This window comes from Apteryx mantelli, chromosome 1 (genome assembly GCF_036417845.1).
Source record: "Apteryx mantelli isolate bAptMan1 chromosome 1, bAptMan1.hap1, whole genome shotgun sequence".
Classification (NCBI taxonomy): Eukaryota; Metazoa; Chordata; class Aves; order Apterygiformes; family Apterygidae; genus Apteryx; species Apteryx mantelli.
Window position 1 is genome coordinate 139635069 of NC_089978.1, and position 16429 is coordinate 139651497.

The 16429-nt window shown below is 37.7% G+C and overlaps 1 protein-coding gene across 1 annotated transcript in view; it reads right to left on the reverse strand.

The window, feature by feature from the left end:
- The window catches only part of VWF (von Willebrand factor), a 148623-nt gene that overhangs the window by 82933 nt on the left and 49261 nt on the right, over positions 1–16429 (reverse strand). Inside the window, exons 19-21 of the mRNA XM_013947606.2 lie at positions 9480–9583; positions 3248–3386; positions 1326–1460 (exon numbers count right to left, since the gene is read on the reverse strand). Of these exons, the coding sequence (XP_013803060.1) occupies positions 1326–1460; positions 3248–3386; positions 9480–9583 (378 nt within the window). The remainder of the gene's footprint in view (positions 1–1325; positions 1461–3247; positions 3387–9479; positions 9584–16429) is intronic.

The following is a 16429-nucleotide window of genomic DNA, read 5'->3' on the forward strand; positions in this document are numbered from 1 at the left end:
ACTTGCAAGAGCATATTCTGTCAGGAATCAAATCCCTCTGTTGTTCTCAGTGGGAGTTGCCGGATGCCTAATCTCCTCCTCTTGTCTTTTTTGGCACTTATTTAGGTGTCTAAATGGAATCACAGCTCTTCAGAAAAATCTGGCTCCTAAAAAAGCCCTCAGACAAATCTTGTTTCTACTGACTGATCCCTGCACTACTGTTTAAATGGAATTACAGCTCTTCAGAAAAATCTGGCTCCTAAAAAAGCCCTCAGACAAATCTTGTTTCTACTGACTGATCCCTGCACTACTGTTCACCTTCCTTCAGGAAAGGGATTCTTTAGTAGTAGAAATACAGAATTGGTTGGGCAACCAAAACGTCCTATGCTCATTCCTTCAACAGCCAGAAGTTTGCATGCTGTCATGCATCATGATCATATGCTCTCAAGATGCACTGTAGAGTCATTATTAATAATGGTCATGTTTTACGTGTTCCTGTCAAGCATCAGTGGCATGCAGTAATTTGCAGGCTATACAAAACCTGGTTCAGCTTTGTCTGTTAACACAAAAAAAGGCAAATGTTGACTGGTTTCATGTTTCGCTGTGAACATTTTTGCAAATCTCTAGTCCAGATGCCAGTCCAGAGCATAGTACTTCTGAAAATTGAGAAACTGAAACTCTATAATCCACTGTAGACCTGTAATGCTTGAACACACAGATGGTCTTAATTGTTAAAATGCCCAAGGCAGAGCTGAACTCTGCCCTTTGGAAAGTTCTTTTCCTGTCAAGGAGTGAGATGGAAGGTGGAAGTGATTCTTGGTCCATTCTTGAGTGTTTGTTGATAGACAAGGGGAAAAAAAGAAGAATCCAGTCATATGGACTTTCCATCTGACACTTTTTAACAAGGGAAAGGATAGCTGACATTCGCTTTTGCAATATGAATTTGTTCAGCCATGACTTTTTCCAGTGTGCTTACTCTTTCAGATGGCTGAATTAGGTCTGAAGTTTTGCTAGTCAGGGGACAGTCACTTCTTAGGTCTCTCTTACACTTAACCTTGCTTGAAATAGACTTACACCTTCCATGTTGAGAAAGGACGTTCCTCATATGAGCTTGCACTGAACAGCATTCTTCACTGAGAAAAATTTATTGACATCAAGTAGAAATACCAAAATGGCATTATGCCTCTGGGAGCAAAATGGCTAATTATAATCCTGCTAATCTATTCATTCTATGATCTAATTTTCAAGAATCACAGAGCATGAGATAGTTCATCCTTCTTGTTACTAACCAGCCTGAAATCCTAACAGACTCCTTAAAAAAGGGAAAGAAAGAGAAGAGTACGCACATTTCCATTAAACAACTCTATCTCCCCACTTTCAAAAAGAATGATAACCCTTTTGGTGCATTTTTCTCCAGTGAAGCCACATCCTTCATTTGAAATAAGAATCCGGAATGTCCCAGAATCATCCTTGCAGAAATCCTGTCAGACAAAAATAAACGAACAAGTCATTAACATGGACACTTGAAAAAAACACGTACAGATCTGTGGAGAAAACAGAAGCCTCAAAGAATACTCTGTGCACTGTGGGGCTGCTAAGACACTTGTTCTTATATTCGTTTACTTTGTGCTTAGCATTTACATTCATGTGGTCCAGCCCTTAAGGAATGAGGCACACTCTGTCAGTGTCACACACACGCATATTTTGCCAGTATTCTTCTGGGGGAGAATTAGCGCTGTTATGGTAGCTGTGATATTTCAAAGATGTATAATGGTCACAGTGTACATAGGAATACAGAAATATTTATTCATTTAATGGTAAAAACAAGACACTGCGTTTCAGATGATAAAATAAAAATATAGATGTAGATGGGTTAGAAAGTAACTTGTTGCACAATCTCAAGCAAAATCTTTGATGTCCTTGTTTTCCCACCTGTACATAATTATAGTAATGTCAACCTGTTTCTTGGGGAGAAATTATGGAGTTCTTGTAGGTTAACATCTCAACTTTTTTAAAGTCAAATACTTTTGAGATGCATGGAGAGCTAGCACTACATTTATATGATGATTCATGACGATCAGACCTTTTACCAATTTTAGGTATACACTTTCTAAGAAAAAGACCCCTGCCTCCAGTTCTGTGTGTGTGTGTAATTTGAGAAAAACACATTTCACTTTCTTTTTAAGTGTTTCTGTAGTACTGTATGCTATTACTGACCATAAGATCTTTATAGAAAGCTCTAACTTGTGCCAGAACTATCTGTCTTCTAAGGTAACCTAGTTGGCATCAGGGTGGGAGCATATTTCAAAGACCCAGTCAAAGACTGGTTGATCACACATTCCTGCCCAGGAAGAACTGCAAGGAGAAATGTGCTACATGAAAAGGGTTTGTGGGGAAAATATTTGAGAAGGAGTAGCCCACCCAAGAAGCATGGCACTCTGTAACAGCAGAAGACTGTTGTTATCAATTATCAGTAGATCCATCTAGTTTTAGACCAAATTTTCAGAGGAACATTTCTTCTTTTGCACACATATTTTTAAATCCACAATGACTTGCATCTGTAGCTGACGTCTTAATCTCATTTAGCTCCCTAAATTTCTGGCTGTTCCCGCCAATCACAGGCTGACATTAGTGTACTATGTCTTTATTTCCCCCTACTCTTTTCTGTAAAGAAAACAGATATTGTCAATGCACTCCAAGCAGGCTGGTGCATGAAGCAGGACAGTGATTCTGCAAAAGTGAACAAACGGAGTCTGTGCTCCATAAGCCTTTAGAAAAGGTTCACTGAACGCTTCTTGTCTCACCCAAATTGAAGGAAAGAGCTGGTAGTATAGACCTCCTGGGTCTTTACCATTTATTTTCTGAGCCATCACTAGATGGATAAATGATCAAAGAGGCTAATGCAGAGCCAAGAAAGGTTGACTTAGGGTACCTAAAATTCCTTGTTAGATATGAGATTCAGACAGCTTCTCTCTACACCATGCTCCACTCACATTTATGGCTGTCAACTAGACACAACACAAGCTAACTCACCTCTCTAGAACATGATGCAATCTTTATATTTCTCTAGGTATCTTTTAATTCATTACTAAGCTTTGCTCTCCTCTGCCATATGTATGGTTTAGTGATTAAGAACATTTTACTGTGACTCATCTAAATGATGGACATCTCTCCTGGTTTAACACACCTTATATATTATCAAACAGCTTAGACATTTGACATACTTTTTCAAAATAACTTGGTATTGTGCAACAGTTTTCATTCGTACCTGAACTAATACATATTGACAGTCTCCTGGAAACTTATATTTCAATCCATCAAATGTCAAATAATGAGCTGTACCAATAACAGAGCAGGTGGCATCACATGTATTTTTGGTGCATTCCCACTTTCGACCATGGCACACACTGTAACAGAGAAAACAAATTAGTGACAATTATCATTATTTCTAATGTATCTAATACCAAGAGAAGGCAAGGTGCTTCAAACAAGGAGAAATAACAAAAGTTTCTGTCTCCATGTGCTCATGATCTGAAGGCTCTCCAGAAGACACAGAATGAGTAGTGATAAGCTACTATCTTGTATCCTACCGTATCAACTTCTCAGAGCTTTTGCTCATACTTGGTAGATGCTGGTAACATGTTCAGCAGTACCCAAGGATTTGAGGGTCCTCAGCTTAAGGTATTTTAAAGGGCTCAGTACTTTAGCATATCCTGTGTTCAGCACTTTATGAAAATGGAACCATTTTCAAGTTCTTCAGTCAAGCACTCAAAAATAAAGGCACCTAACACAGTAAATAACTAGGCAAAACCTGACTTTCTAATCTTCATAGATTTGTACAGCTTAAGGACAGAAGAGGCCTTTTGATCTTCTGGTCTACTTGCCTAGGAGACATGGGTCACCTCTCTTCTGAGTCCAAGAGTTTGAGACTGACTAAAGTATATCTTCAATCAAGATATCAGAGCTAATGCAAAGGAGACTTCGGTATTCTGGATTATATAGAAGACCAGAGACCAAGTTTTCTGAGGAAACAGTGGCAGCAATTAAACTGTGTGGTAAAAATGGTCACAGATTTATTTAATGATGCAAATTCCTAGCTGAAAGAAGGTTTGATTTTAAGTGCAAAAGGCTGATATTTCAGTTTGGTTTTCTTTACTATCACCCTTCTTTAAAATTGATATTAGGTGAGGTGTCTATGATCCATACACAATAAGAAATACACACTACAAGCCTGTATGAACAGAATGACTTTCTCTGCCTTTATCTGATATCTTTAATGAAAGCAATGATATCAAAAATTAACTCATTTCTAGAACACCAGCTCTCCTGCAGGAAATGGAAATTTCGATAGCAGACACATAAAACTGTATGGTATTAATTAAAAGTAAGAATAAATAAGAAGAGCAATAACAACATCCAGGCACTGTTATGATAGAACAAGATTTTATTCTGTATTGCGTATTTCAAATGCAGAGTAACTATGTCTCTAATGTTTTTCTTGATTTGCTTAAGAGCAAGCCTGGCATTAAAAACTAAATATATACCCCAACAACAGTTTGCCTAGTACACCCTCTTAGTACATAATAAATAAATAAATAAATAAAAGATTAAAAAAAAAAAAGAAAAAACATTTTAAGTACTCCAAACGGGAAACAAAAAAGGAGACATCTTGATGTAAATTCTTCTTGGTGATTGTTTTGGGGTTTGTTTACTGTTTTTTGATTGGGTGATGGGTTATTTTATTTTATTTTATTTTTTGGTTTGTGGCAATTTGCTATTTGACAGCGCATGTATTTCCAGATACACATTCACAGGTCAACTAATGGAAGAAAAATCGTGGTCCAACAGTCAAATCATCTAATTCCCTAGGTGAAATTTGATTTGACCCTTGTTCTTCCCTTTTCCCTAGGCCTAGATCAGGAAGTAACATACAGGAGATGAAATAGGAGTGGTGTTCCCCCGCACATCTTAAACTCAGCCGTTGGTCGGTGAGGAATCTCTGCAGTTTTTCACTATGTTATCCATCGTCAGACATGTCCCCAGAACATCTTTTCCATGTTTAGGCTTGAGAATGTGTTCTTAGAAGGCTCCACACCTGGGCTGCTAGACTCCTTCCCCGACAGATTTCCATAACTACATTATACTACCATGGACCAGGTGATAACCTCACTCATTAACATAAATTAACATATATTAGCATTGGATGCATAAATCCAAATGGTGCATTAAGAGGGTAGAAGTATGCTTCCCTTTCTCTTACAGGCTGCACACAGGAATAAACATGCTTTTGAACTTCCCTATTACAAAAAAAAAAGGCCTGGAGAGAGCCTGCTGGAATATTTCATAACACTATTAGTATTTTATTGTGGATATCCTGCTCTGCTCAGAATATGCTTTTACAAAACAGTTTTATTACCCTCTAAGGACCATTACAAGTTAAATATGAAGCATAATATCACTGACCCTGTTTTTATTTGCAGTACTGTCCCTTTTTCCTCATAGGAAGCCAAAATAGTAGTAGATTTAATATCTAACTGATGCCAGAGGATCTGTTTACTCTGTTTACCCTAGCGACCAACTTTGGGACCAAGTAACCAGGACTGTAATTCAGTCTGCCCAATGGCTTTCGTTCAGGTTACATACTTAAGTATACCACCCTTTTTCAAAGAAGTCTCTCCGTTCTTAAATGAGTTTCATTCTTAATGGTAGTTTACCTGACCTAGCAGTTGGAGACCTTACTTCATAGTCTGACAAAAATACATATATGGATAGATACATTTCTTTTCTTCTACATAGGTACCTTTGTACATCCACCCTCCAAGGAATGCCCTAAGCTATGAGATATTGCCCTGGCAGCTCTACTGTAGTAGTCAGGCTAGAGCATCCATCCTAGAGGGGAATACATATTTGGCCACACAAGAATACAGTTCCAGGCTAAGTCTCTCAGCTTTCATGACAGGAGCAGTGGCACAAGCCTTCCTGACATGCAAAGCAAAGTAAGATGCTACCTTGGTTTTTCAGGGTAGAGAATTCCAAGGAGAAATCAGACTCAGAATTGGCTTTAGGGCTTTGATATCATCATATCCCCACTGCTGTAGTAGCTCAACTGCACTGTTAGTATCATACAAAAACAGTGTTGTTGAAAGGGACAGCCTGGGTTTTTTTTGCTTTTACTCCTTCTTTTGCACTTATTTTGCCTTTATACACATGGTGACCTGCTTCCTACTGGATATTCAAAATGCAAAGAAAGCTAATTCTCTTCTTTTGGTGTAACCCCATTGATTTCAGTGTAATTATACCACTGTAAGAGATAGAAGAAGAAATATTATGGCTCTTAGCCTTCATCACAACACCAAAATAGCCATATTCAATGTCAAACATTATTAAATTTTAAGAGCTTCCATGAACACTTGCATCTTTTTGTTGCTGCAGTATATAATAACCTAAATAATATATGGTACAGTTACAAGTAAGTGTCAAGGAGGTAAATACCATTATCTTCATGTTAAATTAAAGGAAATTGAGGAACAAAGAGACTTCAGATCAGTCACCTAGGCCTCTTGTTCTTTGAAACAGATTACCAGGAGACCTACAATCCTTGCTGCAGAAGCTGATGATGTTAAAGGGAATCTTTCCTTTGGCATCCACAGGCTTTTAATCAGTGAAATAAATTGATATGTTAATTAGCAAGAGACTGAGCAAACAAAATTTTAAAAAAGGACAAGGAAGCAGAAATTCTCCTCATTCTTTTGTCTGTTGTTTATTTGTTTGTGTTAGAATAGCTTCTGATACAATATCTAATAACCCAATAAATTGGTAATAATCTAATAAGCAATAGCTTGCTTGAGGTCAGCACAGCATTCAGCTAAATGCTATAAGAGTGCAGATGGATAACATCACTGCTCCAAGGATTTTCTAATCAAGACATACCTCCTCTATAAGGGCAGGGAAAGGAGAATTCTACCCCTACTCTACAGATGTGAAAATGGAGAGACAAAGAACCTGAAGTATTTTCCCAAGATCACATTGCTAACCAATAGCAAAAGTGGGTACTGAACTGAGTTCTCTACTGTCCCAATGTAACACCTTAACCCAGAAGTAATCATCATTTAGTTTTGATAACACTTCATAGCATAATAAGTATCGTGCAACACATTTTGTTCAAAGAATGACATTTCAGTAACATGAAACCTAGTGCAGCATTTGCTATTAAAACTCTGTTAATAACAAGACCAAGATTTGGTGTATGTGTGCATGGACAGATTATAAAGTATGTGGTTTAGCAAATTTCTGCTGTGTACTGCTTCATAAATGTTATTCCAAAATTTTCACTGAACTCTACAATGAATTCCCAATACATAGCATAACAAAAGTTTTGCCACTAGCTTAGAGTTGGAGATATTCCACTATTCATGAATTAGGGTCTCCCATATGTCAAGTTGAATGTAAATGCCAAATCTGACACCTCTGGCTCATATATTGTGTTTGCAGGTGTTCACATCTGGCTAAGAACAAGTGAGAATGAGAACTCCTTCAACAGCAGTACAAAAAGCAAAAACAACAAAAAAGGAAGATCTGACCTCCAAAATGCAGTCTCTCAATTCTTATTAATTTGCAAAGCAATAGTAACTTCCTATATCACTTTCTAAATAACATTTGACTTGATATTTGCTGAGAACTATCATGAAGCTTTTTAAAACCACATAGTTCAAACAGCTCTATTGGAAAGGACCCTCATTTTGAAAGGACCCTGCTTTCCAATTTTACCTTCACATTCAAGAAAAATACCTAAAATAAGATGAAAAGCTTCTTACTAAAGAGAAAAAAACACAATTCCTATGATTTCCTAGACATTGATATTGAAGAAAATTCTATGCATAAGAGGAAATGTCACTTACAATGGCATTGCCAAAAACAAAAGGGCAGTTACTAGAATGAAACAATGTGGCTATAACTATTTTAAGATTTAAAATTTTTAGAATGACTGACATTAGAAAGACTGTGTATGGTAATTGTGAAGAACATCTTCTTACATATCTTTCAAATTTCACAACAGCATATTGGTATCACCTCAATAAAGTTATCAGTGTGTCTGCTTTTTAGCTGAGTCAATTCTACCCAGATGCAATGTAAACAGGTTGTAGTATACGCATCTATATAAAACCTCAACTTCTCCTCCATCTTCTTCCCTTGAAAACTATCTTTCCCAGGTCTAATTGTAATGCATGATTCACAATGAAATAAGTAGCTGCAGAGTAAAAAAGAAAATAAACAAAATACTGGAAGGTCAGTATTTCCATATAAGACCATAAAACCTGATATTCAAATCTAGCTTACACTAGTTAGGAGCAGTCCCAGTAATTTAAAAATATGGCATTTAAAAATCACTGTTGCTCAAAGATCTATGCATAAAACACAAAATTGCTTTTTTATTGTGTCAATTCTCTGATCTGACTCCATTCAGACATACAGAACACCATGCAATCACTGTTCCTAGAGGTGCTAGAGTTGCGAAGGGAAATAGCTTGCATAAAGCTTATGAGAGAACCTGAAGTCTAAGTCCAAACAGAAGATAAGTTTCTGCATTGCTGGATGACTGGATGACTTATGTCTTAGTCATTTAATCCAGGACCCTGCAGGTGGTGGCACCCTTCCCGATACAAGCAAAAGCAGAGAGCAAAGCACCTCTCCAAAACAGCGAATGTGATGTGAAAGCAAGATCCAAGAATTGCCCAGAAGCCAAATCTCCTAACCTTACCCAAGGCTGTGGTGAGGTTTTCCCTCCATGCAAATGCCACAGCCAAGAACTTTTTCTTCTGAATCTACAAACTCTCTATCAAGAGCCAAGTAGGAGAGAAAGAGATATGGGTAAAAGACAGGGAACATTTACTCTGTTTTTCTAGGTGGACATCACCAACTCCCCCCTTTTCTTTGAAGAGATGTATGGGCAGAGCATACATTTAAGATGTAGGAGTTCAGGTTCAGGTTCAACTCCCTTTTCTGCCTAAGGCGACTGAAACTCCTCTTTGACATTTTCCTGGAGAATTTCTGTCATATTATAGCTGGCAGATCACAGTCCTTCTGCCAATGCAAGCTTCTGGCTGAAAAGAACTAATTTAAAGGGGCCCAAAAGGCAAACAAGGGGAAGCATGACACCAGCACTTGATGTCCAGAATGCAGGCTCTCTTCCTCCCACCCCAGAACAGCTCCTGAACTATTTCGGGTTGCAAGATCACAGAGCAACTCCACTAGCTAGTGGTTACAGAGGTCGTTCACAGACACACAGACTACCTATTTGTAAGGTACCAAGTGCATCTTGACAAATATTGCACTGGTCTTTATGTCACATGTGAAAGGAAGATGGTGCTCTGTGTAATTTGCATGTTATGACATTAAATCCCTGACTTTATATATAGGGAGATCTATTAAGCAAGCAATTACTATTATTTTTTAGAATTGTGCTAACTGCCTAGAGAAAAAAAACAGTGTAAGTGGCTCACCAGGTGTTACAGTCATTAGTCACTGTCTCTCCCTTGGCATATTCTCTTCCATTGTGAAAACATGGGCATCTCTCAGGAGAAACACACTTGTTTTCATGTCGCACCTAAACGAAAGACACATTTCATCAGCACACTGGCCTGTTGGTATGTACCAGTGCACAGGAGAATACACACAAGAAAATATGGATAAAGGAACGGATAAAAGATAATCTCAGGTAAGAAAGGTGCAGCATCATTAATATATTTTGCCATTAATATAAATGGAACTATGGGTACACAGCCTTATTTCAGGGACTGAATACCTGCTTAAGCTGCTGGGAGAAACCTATGAGAAAGTCTAGATTATAAAAGAACTTCATGATGAGAAAGTTCAGTTTGACCAAAACCAGGATGTGGTGAAGAGAAAATAGGTTAACCTGAATACAGAGAGCAGGTGAATAGCACATGTTTCTCACCTACAGCAAACTGAAGCATGGCCAAGCAGAAGAGCAGCCAGAAGCAGAGATCAGCTAGATTAACAACTGAAAGACAAATACTGAAGAGAGATGAGAAGCAGCAGAGCCAAAAGAAACCAAGTGGAAACGAAAACTGTTGTTACAGACCTTGTCACCCAAAAAAAGCCCAATGTCCTGTCAACCTGCCTCTGAAAATTGTAGTAATCACTAGTGTTCTTTCAAATGCCTACTTATTACCTAGAAGGCAGGATAAAGATAAATTCACTTGAGACATTATTACACCCTCTAATAGATTTTGTCACTGGGAAATAGGTCATTAGGCTCTAGCTACAATTTACCTTTTTCAGTTTTACCCTATTAATCTTAGTTTCTTTTTGTACAACAATAAGCCATTTCTCCCACTTAAAAAATGTTTTTAGACTACTCAGTCTTTTCCATTCCTTTTATCCAATTTTTCTGATTTTGAAGATGCCCAGTATTAGAGAGTCTAACAAAAACAAGTTTGGCTCTGCTGTTTTTCACTTGGATGTAGCTCTGCAAAGCCAGGAGTACGTTTGGCTCTTGATTCATGATATACTGAAATAGAAACACCCCCGATCCTCTCTTTCAAAAATCACAAAATATCACCTTCCCGCTTTAAGCTCTTTCAGTAAAATCATTAAAATTGTTTATTTTTTACCATTGGGCCAATAAGACCAATGCTTCATGCCATGCCAGGTTAACAAAGCAGAATAGCTCCGTCTTTTCCTAGAGGGACCTATAACTGCCACAGGGAATGACTAATAAGAAAATTTCACAGACCAGAGACCCTTCATCCATACGCAGCTCCACATACTCTGTGACTTATGGACAGCTATATTACGCTAAATAAACTCATGCTGATAGAAGCAAGATGGAAAAAAAGAAATACTTTTCTAGGTAGCTGAACTGGGGTTCTGCCTCAGACTTAGTCTCCACAAAGGACAGGGAGAAAACAGTCCAGAGGAGACCATCTGTGGGCCCTTTCAAAGGAAGCTTAATTTTTTGCTTCCTTCCTGGTGGTGTGCAGGAAAAAGCAATATATGACTTCACACTCATGGCTACATTTCTGAATTTCTCCACAGTGTGCAGCAATGCTGTTCACAACAGACTTGAGGGTTAGCTTCTGGATACAAAACTTGGGATTAAGCTTGTCGCTAGCAAAAGGACTATTAGCACCTCTTCTGCTTGCTCCCTTGCACATCCACACAAAGCTAGTTATAGCCTATCCCCAGCTCTACAAGCTGCACAAACTGGTATTTTTTCCATCACACATGTAGCCACCACTGAAGTTATAATGCAACAACTGTTAATTAATTGACAAAGAGAAAAGATTATCTTGCCTGAACACTGCAGAGTGGGTAGGTGAGATTTAGAAACCTGGACATGAATATCCAAACTGGAATTTGACCAGAACACTGATCATTTTTGCTGCAAAACTAAAACAGTGATAGTTTTTGTTAGTAATAACACAAAATCTGCCAGTCAGATTGACACCACACTAAAAGCTGATGTATCTGGAAGCCCCATGCCATGCCTGGTTACAAGTCTGCTGAGAGAGGTACCGTGTACTACTACAATGCCAATGGCTTTATTCAGAAACAGATGGATTTTCTATGGAAGTTTCACATTTCATTAACAAATAGCACTTAATACAGGAGATCTAAACAGTCCTGAGTACCGCATGTAATGTTGTGATTGCATAGAGAGGCAACCACAAGAAAAGACACAGCATGGTAAGAAGAATAGCTGCTGTTCTCATCATCTCACACCCTTATGAAAATGCTCCTAAGAGGCCATTTGTGGGATTATAAATGATTGACTAGCTGATGAAGCTACCAGCTGTTTGGGGATCTGAGAGAAATGTCCACCATTTCCTTGTTCTGTCTATCATGTCCTATTAATTTTTAAGCCTTGACAGTCTTGTAAAAGTAAGCTCAATATTATAGATGTCAAACTTTAAGATTCTTCTGACTTAAACTCTGCCTTGTTGAGGCTGAATCTGAATTTCTCTTGGTAAACATAATTTTGATGAGTATCTCACTGTCAACAGAGGCTCAGATTCTCATTCTATTCCTCCTGATAAGCCTGAGGGCTTCAACAGAAAGTCAAAGTTATTAAAGAGTAAGGGATTAAGAAGTAAAGGAAATGGGTAAGAGTAGAACCCAATAGCACATATATTTTACTAAAACAGCATTGCATAGTTTCTGTGCAGACAAAGGCAAGTCAAAAACATGTTAGGATAGACCAATCAAAACGTGGCATTTTAGACATGACTTTTCTTTCTTATGTTAGCAGTAAAATCATGCCTGGAACCACATTAGCTCTAGCTTACTGTGTGAAGTTTTATCCTAGGGCAGACCCATGCACCAGGAAGCTGGTACCCACCTCCTCTTGAAGACTCTGTCATGTTGTTAAATCAGGACAAGCCTAAACTAAAGAGTATACAATAGAGCTAGCAGGAAAACCAAAATAGCGTTCTATTAAGTTCTTGGCAGAAAAGGTTTGGAAGAAAAAGCCCTTCCAAATTTTTCCGATTAAGATGTTTAGGTTTTTCATTTTTCTTTTACCTAACATTTCAAAACTAGAAATAGTTTAATTTGAGCAGCCAGAATACAATAGAATGTTTCATTTCAATTTTAAATCATAATTTTGTTTCATTTTTTGGAAACTGAAAAATCTTCATTTTCCAGTTTTGGAGTGTCTGGATTTGGGGCTGTTTGTTCTGCTCCTCTTTTTCCCCAGAAAGGTGGTTAACACTCCATTTGTATATTTATTAATATTTTCCAATGGGAAAAACCTGGACCACACCAAAATAATCTGAGAAAGCATATATTTCCTCACACTTCTGCACATATGTTATGATTTATCTTTTCTGCATTGCAAAAGAATGACAAGTATGGAGAATTTCATACCCTTCAGATGATCAAAGTCAGAAAGAGAAGAATTACTTTTCAGGACACATTGAATATTTTTATTTTCAAATCAAACCAACATAAAATATTAAGTCAAGATGAACTGAAAAATACTTATTTTTCAGTTGAAACAAAATAGTTTTCTTCTGCATTTTCTGATTGGGGAAATAAAAAAAAGTTAATTGGCAGTTTCTTACCCCTACAAATTTTCCAATTCAACAAAACCACATTTCCTGGTGTAGCTACCTGAGACTACAGATTTAGCCAGCTCCAGGATGCTGTTCATGAACAACCCTTAATTATATTCTTTTTTTTTTTTTGATACATTATTCAAAATCAGCAGCCAATCTGTGTGTACAGATTTTAGGCTACGGATTGTCCTGTTTAGGATGGATAACTCAAACTCATCTGTAAATATATCTTTATATATGCAGGGACAACACTGCATTTAATTATATGTTAACTGCTACATATACTTGCTAACTGTACTGGAGAGCTGTTTATATAAAGTATACATCTTTGACTGTGTTTCCTGATTGTAAAACAATTTTGTAGAAGCAAGGAGATTCATGCTTTCACTAATGAACTATCCATGAGCATTCATAATTTGTATATGCTCCTGTACAGCCAGAGAGAAAAAGATCTTCAGTAAAATGGCAAGGCTATTTCCAGGGTGATGATACGCACAAATATTTATTTACCTAAATGTTCACTAAGCTGTTACTTCCCACAGACATTCCTACAAACAGTAGTTCACCTCTGTGGATGCTTGTAAATTAAACAGGATTACAGAATACCAACAAGGGAGACTGATAAATCTGACTGGTACAAGTAATACCATTTTCTGGTCCCTTTATTGCTCAGTTCTGTTGGTACAAGTCTGGAAAACATGGAATTCATGACTTCACAGCTCTCTTCCTCTGTGTGCCAAGAGAGTCTTTAAGGCACAGAGAGGCAGGATGGAAAGGAGAACCTGGTCACCGATCCAAATCTTTTCGCCTTCGGCAACCATTATGGTTAGCACAAAGACACGTTGCAGAATGCAAAACTCGTGAGAAAGCCTCCCCCAAAGGATACCAGCTGGACCTTTGATTAGGCATTGGTGAGGAAAGGGAAAACTGCTCTTTGACAGCAAGCTGGCTTCTTCCATAGAGCCAAACTCCGGGAGTCTAATGCGTGGCAGAGAGCATCAACAAAACAAAAGCATGGAATTTGATCTTGTCTTTGTATGGCGATGGTTACAATAAACTAGTCTTTACATACTGGCTCATTCCGTCATGGCTTTGAGAAATGAGAGTCCGGTAATTTTTCTTCCCTGCCACAAGGGAAGCAAGTGAGCAAACAAGCAATTACAGACTGAATTTCCTGGAAGATTGAACTATACTGTCATCTAGCGGACAAAGGTACTTATTTTACTAGATTTTAAGAATTAGGCCCAGTTCTTCTATACAAAAATCTTACAAACCATCTTGTTGAATCCAGTGGCATGTTTCACATAGCTCCAGAATCAACTGCAATTTCTAATTCCAAAATGACAAGGGACGTTTCTTCTTCAAACAATTGTTGCATAAAATCCTTGCAAGAATAGCTCAAATCTACTGAAAAGGAATATGAAATTCTATATTAAAGCAGAAGGTTAATTACCAGGAGGTTGAAATGTCTTTTTCTATCGAGTAGTTGTCAGAATTTGTTTTATGTGAATATTCCCACAGTGTACTATTACCAAATCTTGGAACTGAATCCAAATCTCGGACCCTTTTTGAACAGATCAAAGAGGTCCAGATAATTCTGATTAGAATCAGAGAAAGGCATATTTACACTGAAGCTTATTCACAAAAGTATTTAAAAACTGAAATCTGAAAAGTAGTAACAATTACTTATAAATAACAATCGTGGTGAAAGTCTTCTCGATGCTGATATGAGTGTGTTCAAATTCTGTTCTGTGTTTCCACTGGAGATCTACAGGACACTTTGCAAGTCTAAGCTTTTGTCTACTGATGACATTTTATTATGGAACAGCATCTATTTAGATAAATGTCTATTTATCAGCAAAATATGGGAGCAATGTTCAAAAAACATATGAATAGCAATGCTAGAAATTACTGTTAAGAAACTTCTATTTTGGTTCCTAGTAAGACAATGAAATGAATTTTGAGGAAGAAAACAAGTATATTCATACAGAAGAGGGAAAAAAACAACACATCTTTATAAAAACATATCCTTCAGAAGTTAATTGCTTTTTTAGACGGAATTTAAACCACTGGATGAAGTCAATTCACCTGAGCTGAAGCCCAAACAAACACACATCTCAGCCCTAGAAATAATTACCAAAATAGAAATAATAACCATTTGCTGACTAATAGTAAATGTCCAGTATATATTAATCTGAGCTTGAACTTTGATCAGGTGTAAAAGAGTAAAAAATAAAAGAAATCATTTGCATTTCTAGCCTTCCTGGGTTGTAGCATTTGAAAACCTCTTGATTTACTGTATGCCCCTCTGAGTCAGAAAACTGCACCAGCAAGTCTATAAGTGCCGCAAGAATCAAATAAAAACTCGTAATTGTAGGGTATTTTACAACTCAAATAAAATAAAGATGCAACCTCAACTTTTTTCCAGCATCTGTCAGATATTTTGATCTGAATTTCCTGCATAAGGCATCACAAACTTTCTTATTCCAGCAGTTTTCCTGGGCAGAGGACTCAAAAGCACCATTTACTTAACTTTAAAAAGAATGTACTATGTCATCCACCCCTATCCTACTCACATACTGTCTTGAACTATCCCACCCATGGCAGGTGTAATTCTATGCACAATTCTTCACCCATCCAGATAGTTTTGTACAGCCCTAAACACTGATCCTTTTTCTATTGCTCAAAAAAACCCCAGCAGCAGCCATCTATTTTCTGTTCTGCTCTGTCTGCTTTTTATCAGAGCTCTAAATTGATAATCCATTCATGGTCACCTGCTTAGCAAATGATTTCTTTAAAATTACCAAAACCAGTGATTACATTTTAGGGTTGCGGAAGGACATACTCCTGCAGTCCAGAAGGCAACCCACTAGTGAGAAGAGCATGCCGAGCACACTATCTCCAGCTCCAGGTCACTCTCTGGCATCACCTTGACAAGTTTTGTGTCCCCCCTTTCTTCCCACGGGGAGCTCCCAGTTTGGTACACAGCGCAGGAAGGCAGCAGCAGCAAAGAGAGAGAACTGACAAGGGACAAGCAGGACAGCAGGAGACAAATGGAATCAGCAGGAGGGTTTGGCTGGATGTGTGTTGGTATTCAGGTGTACTTTTGTCTCTCTCCTTCTGACCGGGGAAGTTCAGCAAGACTGAGGAGTTTGGAAGAAAGCTGAAGAAGCTTTTGGTCAAAAAAAAAAAAAAGTGGGTGTTTTTTGCTCTTTGGTTATGAATTGTCATTACGAGCCAAACTTCATCTTCTATGCAGGTATACTATATAGAGGGAATGGGCTCTTATTCTAATATATATACTTTAAACCAGCCAAAATTTGACAGAGTCATTGTGGAATTCTTCACAACCACATATTTTAAAACTGCAA